At 40.1% G+C, this 6,498-nt stretch overlaps 1 protein-coding gene and 1 pseudogene across 1 annotated transcript; both read left to right on the top strand.

Moving 5' to 3' along the window:
• The first annotated feature begins 1,539 nt into the window (after window positions 1-1,539).
• Window positions 1,540-2,304, top strand: LOC112178297 (annotated as a pseudogene).
• Window positions 2,305-3,254: 950 nt separating this feature from the next.
• Window positions 3,255-4,851, top strand: LOC112178298 (mitogen-activated protein kinase kinase kinase 20-like). The gene is made up of 4 exons (XM_040511540.1): window positions 3,255-3,323; window positions 3,408-3,683; window positions 3,881-3,902; window positions 4,497-4,851. The coding sequence occupies exons 1-4, from the start codon at window positions 3,255-3,257 to the stop codon at window positions 4,613-4,615; spliced, it is 486 nt and encodes a 161-aa protein (XP_040367474.1). The 3' UTR covers window positions 4,616-4,851.
• The last annotated feature ends 1,647 nt before the right edge of the window (window positions 4,852-6,498 follow it).

Raw genomic sequence — 6,498 nt, forward strand, 5'->3', positions numbered from 1 at the left:
GGCTAACCACAACCTCCACAACATCTTCTTCACCTCATTGACTGTGGATATGGTTGGGCTGTGGCAGAGGTGAAGGAGCAGAGTAGAGGTTGTTTTGGTTGTGGGAGAAGAATGGAGGGATTGATATCAAAAATGATAAAATTGGAACGAAAATTTTGACAAATATATTAAAATGACCTGATTCAACATTATTTTAAAAAGGGTGGTTCTAGTTAGACCTCCAAATTTGTTATTTGGACCTCCCATACTTAGTACACCTCTAATTTATTTTTTAGAATACTTGAAAAGCTAAATAGATCTCCTTATTTTTACCAAAACACCTTTGAACATGAGATACAACAATCTGTTACTCTACTTTTTATATGTATCTTCAACCACGAGAAGAAGAATGAATCAAAATCACATGATATTGCTCTTTTATAAGTAGGTCTCTTCTCCACCAAAATTAATCAGAGGGTTAGTTCTCCATCTTGATATATTGTTGGAATCCCTTTGAATTTGCTAAAAGAAGTATTTCAAGGGTTTTGGGTTGGAAGATCAAATAATAACTATATCATAATATTCACTGAATTTAGTTTAAGAAAATTCCAAATCGGATTGTTTTGAATTTACTTATGTATTAAATGATGGGCCATGTATAGAAATTATTATTTTTACCTAATTGTTTTAGGTAAATTATAAAACTATGTAGGCAATATAAGAAAATTCTGGAACAAAAAATAATTTAATTAAATGTTATATTTGTGGGAGTTACGAAGAGTATTTTTTTTTTTTCCATTTTTCTCTCATTATCCTTATTTGTCTTTTCATATGACTTGACAAAGTCTATTAATAATTGAAAAAAAATTGGAGGTCCAATTAGAACCACCCTTTTTAAAATGTTGTGGATTATTTTAATATGGAAAAATTTGGGTGATTAATTTAACATTTGGTGTTCTAAGATGAATTTGTTTTATTTTTATTTTTATTATTTATCCTATTAGGAGCAGTCTTACAATTTTATCCAAATGGAAATTTTGTATGAGATAAAAGAAATGGCTAAATACTAGTTACTACACTGTAGTTTAGATCCGGAATCAATTCAGTCCTTCAACTTTCAATTTCATCAAAAACACTCATGTGTTATAAAATCTCATCTCTTCTGTTAATCATCTATCAACTGAAACCGTTAACTTGCTGACGAGAGGCATGCCAGGTCAAATCCTGTGGGCCCCACCTATTAGGCAAAATTCCAAACTTGCCCCTGCCTCTAATCCACCTCCAGATCCAGCGCTGTTCTCCATGGCTGCAGGGGGTTGAGAAATTGCATCTCTTTGGATTAAGGTAAGATTGATTTACCCAGTTCACGAGGTCGTAATTGTTGAATATCTTGTACGTACCTACCATCTGGTTTTGAAGATATCATTTCTGAACCGTTGAAGCCGATGATATCAGCAACACTAACTCTTCCCTGTTAAAGATCAAGAACTGGGTAAATCAATCTTATGAACACAATTTCAGATAAGATTAATGGATAACAGCTTCAATTGACAACACACCATGATATCCATTGCCTCTAACAACAACAACTCTGTTGTTGTAGAGACACCGAAAATCTCTGCCACTCTCATCTCTGACGTCATTTTCGCCTCTCAGACCCAACCGGAGAAGCAGCAGCCAACCACCACTCATCATGATCATGTCTTCAAATCTAAGCTTTCGGACCTTCCCAACATCTCCAACCACCTACCTCTCCACACCTACTGCTTCGAAAACATCTCCAACTTCTCCGAACGACCCTGTCTCATCGTCAGCTCCACCGAAAAAACCTATACCTTTTTCAAAACCCACCTCATTTCTCAAAAGACCAGAGCCGGCCTCTCCAAGCTTGGCATCACAAAAGGTGATGTGATCATGATCCTCCTCCCAAACTGTGCCGAGTTCACCTTCGCATTCATGGGAGCTTCCATGATCAGCGCCGTCGCAACTACCACCAACCCCTTCTACACCGCCTCCGAAATCTTCAAGCAATTCAAGGCCTCCAACGCTAAGCTCATCATCACTCAATCCATATACAGAGACAAGCTCCGACACTCCAGTACCAGCTTTGATTAATACCAGATGCTCAGTGACCACTTTCACGCGGTCACCATCGACGACCCTCCCATCAACTGCTTACATTTCTCAGTCCTCTTAGATGCCAATGAAAACGAACTTACGGGTTCTTCGTGGCCCAGATATTCGCTAAAGACAATTACAACTTCAATTCCTTTCTCGATCTGTTCAATTGCTGCAGGCTTATCCGCACCCACGACGTCGTGCTGAGAAAGGAGACGCAATTTCTCAACCCCTGTAGCTATGGAGGACAGCGCTGGATCTGGAGGTGGAATAGAGGCAGGGGCAAGTTTGGAATTTTTCCTGATAGGTGGGGCCCACATGATCTGACATGGCAGGCCTCGTCAACGAGTTAATGGCTTCAGTTGACGGATGATTAACGGAAGGACCTATTAGACGAGATTTTATAACGCATAAGTGTTTTTGATGAAATTAAAAGTTTAAGGACTGAATTAATTCCGGACTTAAACTACAGGGTAGTAACTAGTATTTAGCCCTAAAAGAAAAGTGAAAATTTTGTATTTCAATTTGGTCCGTCATCAGTACGTCATAATTAACCAATAACTATTTGTACAAATAGGTTTAGACTATGCTGGGATGTCATAAAAAAAAGATTATGCTGGGATGCGTTCAAACTTTAAATGTAAAGCACGTTTTCATTTCTTCATTTTGAAAAGATAAATTTTTTTTATATCAAAAAAAGAAATAATGTTTTAAGTTTGTCAGTTTCTAATTTAAAAAAAAAATTGTCAATTTCTTTATTCCTTTATTATAGTTGATTTTGATTGCTTGGCATCCACGCACGTCCAGTAACAACCAGCTAGAATTTACTTGATTACAAAGTTTCCCCATTTCTCCGTCTCCTATAGGGATACAGATTCCTAGTTTCCTATTCTCTTATAACACTCATTTCTCGCATAATCAAACCTACAGTTTAACCATTCACTCTTCACAAACAGAGCAGAGAAAAAAAGAGGAGAAATCAATCTTCGTTTTAAAGAAAGAAGGGAGAGAGAAAAAGAGGATGGGCGCTGAAGAGGAAGGCAGAACAGAGCTTGGGTTTAGGGCACAAGTGGATCAGAGGAAACAAGATCGGCAAAGGAGGCTTCGGCTCTGTGTTTGTTGCTTTCTCCAAGAGACCCTATATCCCTATCGACCATATGCCTGAGGCCATGGTGGTAAAATCGGCCAAGATGAGGGACTCAGAGTCTATTCAATACGAGCTTCAGGTTTATAGGGACTTGAACAATCATGGTGGTCGTTGCCCCTTCATTATTGAGCATTATGGCGAAGAGGTAACATAGAGCGATCAGGGTGAAGAGGTTTACAACTTGGCGTTGGAAGTTGCATGGGGAAGTCTTGCAAGGCTGATAAAGGTTTTCGGTCGTGGGTTGCCGGAATCCGATGTGCGGCGGTATACCTGTGACCTTCTTGAAGGGATTAGACACATCCACAAGTGTTGTTATGTCCACTGTGACTTGAAGCCACATAATATTCTTGTTGTGGAAAATGAAGATGATGATGTCTATAGGTTGGTGGCCAAAGTGGCTGATTTGGGGTTGGCTAAGAAGAAGGATGAGGTTCAAGATGTAGAATAGCTGTAAATCTTATGTAATTATGATTCTTATTTATTTAGGTTATCATGTAATTATAGGAATGATTGTTTCCTATTAGGGTTAGACTACTCTTCTTGTCCTTGTATATATACCCCTTTGTGGGATGAATAGTATTATTATTGAAAAACCCTAAAATCAAAGTATTCTTTTCTACTTGGTATCAAAGCCAGGTTTTGATCCTGGGACCTGTGGGTTGGAGAGGAAAGATCCCACATTGGAAAAGTGACAAATAAAATATAACTTATAAGTGGGTGAGTCTCACCCAATTGTACCGAGGCCTTTTGTGATTAAAACCCAACACCTATCGGGTGGTTAAGTTGGGATATTATCGGTACAATGGTGGGCCACGGGCCACGCTTGTCGCTGTTTAACATGGTATCAGAGCGGGTCCTTCTCCAATTGCGTCTCCATGTAGGCACGTATCATGAGCCCAAATTGGGGTTCCCTGTATTGCCATCGAAATGACCAAGTGTCCAATGTGGGCCTTGGATTGTATCGACCAAGTCTCTGATATGAGACTTGTGTCCCAATTTCTAATGTGGAAATTGGACTAATTAATTTCACGTGCAGACCTAGAGTTAGGTTGCACGTGAGGGGGCGTGTTGGAGAGGAAAGATCCCACATTGGAAAAGTGACAAATAAAATATAACTTATAAGTGGGTGGGTCTCACCCAATTGTACCGAGGCCTTTTGTGATTAAAACCCAACACCTATCGGGTGGTTAAGTTGGGACAGTATCGGTACAATGGTTGGCCACGGGCCACGCTTGTCACTGTTTAACACAAGAAAGGTGGAGAGGCACACCTATGTACTTGTCTCCGGAGACTATACTTTATAATGAACAAGAGGAGCCTAGTGATATTTGGGCCTTGGGGTGCATTGTTCTTGAGATGCTCACCGGATAGTGCCCTCGAAACCATTTTTACGATCATAAGAGTGACACCCTCTACGTTGTTGAAGGAATGGTGCCTAAAATCCCGGATACAATCTCAAGTCTTGCAAGGGATTTTCTAGGTTGTTGCCTAGCTGAGGAAAGGTCCACTGCCGAAGAGATTCTGTCTCATCCCTTTGTAGCAGATGTTGTTAGATATTGATCAGTCTAGTTTGTGCAATTTTTGATTCTGTCATTTGTACGTAATTCTTGATGGATGATGTTGTAATTAATCTAGTCCTACTTTTTGTAGGAGTCAAAACAAAGTTGTACATGAGCTTTTGCTTAATTGATGGCTAAATATGTCTCTCAGTTCCTATGCTCGTTTTCCTTCTTATCAAGTCGAGTTGAACAATAAACTTGCCAATTTTCCCTACACTATGAAAATGAAACTGGCACAAATAGCAGCACTAAATTTCTTCTCCACTAGTCAATGGCATAGCCTTTTCTCCTCAGATAATATATGGAGCTGCCAAAAAAGTGCCCTAACTGAATCTTTTTTTCTTTTTCTTTTTGGCAAAATGAAGCAACAAGCCCAAAAAAAGAAAAGAAGAGGCTACTCAACCATTGTTAATCACTTCCCTAGGTCTAGCAACACCCAGAATATCATCAAGGACAGCTTCAACAACTAGAGCGGGAGAAGAAGTGAAAGTACAAATACTAGCAGAGTGATGAATACTTTCTTGGGAAAATGATCATTTACCCAATTTTGGGGTTAATTAACCCCACTTACCCAAACACTCTAAGAGATTGCCCACTTACATAATATTTTATATATATTTTGCCCTAATACCCAATTAAGTTTTTTTTATTGCTTTTTATTTATTTTTAGGACAATTTTGCCCTCTCCTTCTTTGTCACTTAGAGAGAGAAGTCATCGGAGACCTCGCGGGACTCTAGTGACTGGTGGCCGGCCGCGGACTCTGGTGATCGGAATCCGGCAACCGGCTACTAGAATCCAGCCACCGGTGACTGGAATCCCGAATCCGGCTACCAGACCGGTAACCGAAATCCGGCGTCTGATTTCATTGCCCCATAATAATACCCAATAATCATATTATTGCCCCTAGTAATTATATTATTGCCCCCCAGTAATCATATTATTGACCCCCAATAATCATATTATTGCCCCTCAATAACCGTATTATACCCTCGAATAATCATATTACTGCCCCCTAATAATCATATTATTGTCTTCCAATAATCGTATTATTGCCCTCTAATAATCATTTGTGTCGCACTATTACCATCCAAAAATGATTCAAAACAATAGAAACAAAATCAAATCCCAAACTTGAAGCAGTACTAAGTATTAAACATGATCACTAAGCAATTCACAAAGCAAAACCAATTGTTTCTTAGCAATTGGATCTCAGCGCTAAAATCGAGGCAGCCAGAAAAGCTGAAAAGAGATAAATCGAGGGAAAGCTTTGTGAGTGAAGGAATGGCGAGGTTGTCGCAGATTACCGAAAAAGCTTGAATGGAGAAGAACAAGTGGAGAAGAAAGACGGCGTCGTGAAGCCACGCCGCCACAGCTCGACCTGGAGCTTCTGGCCCTCAAAAGCTCCAAGTTATACACCTTCTTCAAGGACCTCCTCCCATCTTCCTCCTTCGCTACCGTCTAGTCCCCGACGCCCAACTCCGCTACCAACTCCAGCTACGAGATCACCATCCCCAATCGCCTAGTCAATAGCCGTCCGGCGGAGATGGTAGTGAACTCGGGATCTGGAGTCCATGATCGAAATCCCTTGGTTGCGGTCCAAAAACTCAATTGACTCCAAGGATTAGAGGATGGCTTTGTTCACCGAAGACTCGTCCCAGATTTGGGACTTGATTGTTTGGAGACAGTTCGGAAAC

The sequence above is a fragment of the Rosa chinensis genome, chromosome 7 (assembly GCF_002994745.2).
Source record: "Rosa chinensis cultivar Old Blush chromosome 7, RchiOBHm-V2, whole genome shotgun sequence".
NCBI classification, from domain to species: Eukaryota; Viridiplantae; Streptophyta; class Magnoliopsida; order Rosales; family Rosaceae; genus Rosa; species Rosa chinensis.

Bases quoted from the DNA above. Each gene is read 5' to 3' on its own strand.
- LOC112178298 (XM_040511540.1), top strand. From the start codon at position 3,255: ATGCCTGAGGCCATGGTGGTAAAATCGGCCAAGATGAGGGACTCAGAG. The intron at 3,324-3,407 runs GTTTATAGGGAC...TAGAGCGATCAG, and splicing joins CTATTCAATACGAGCTTCAG to GGTGAAGAGGTTTACAACTT. The intron at 3,684-3,880 runs GTAGAATAGCTG...TATCAAAGCCAG, and splicing joins AGAAGGATGAGGTTCAAGAT to GTTTTGATCCTGGGACCTGT.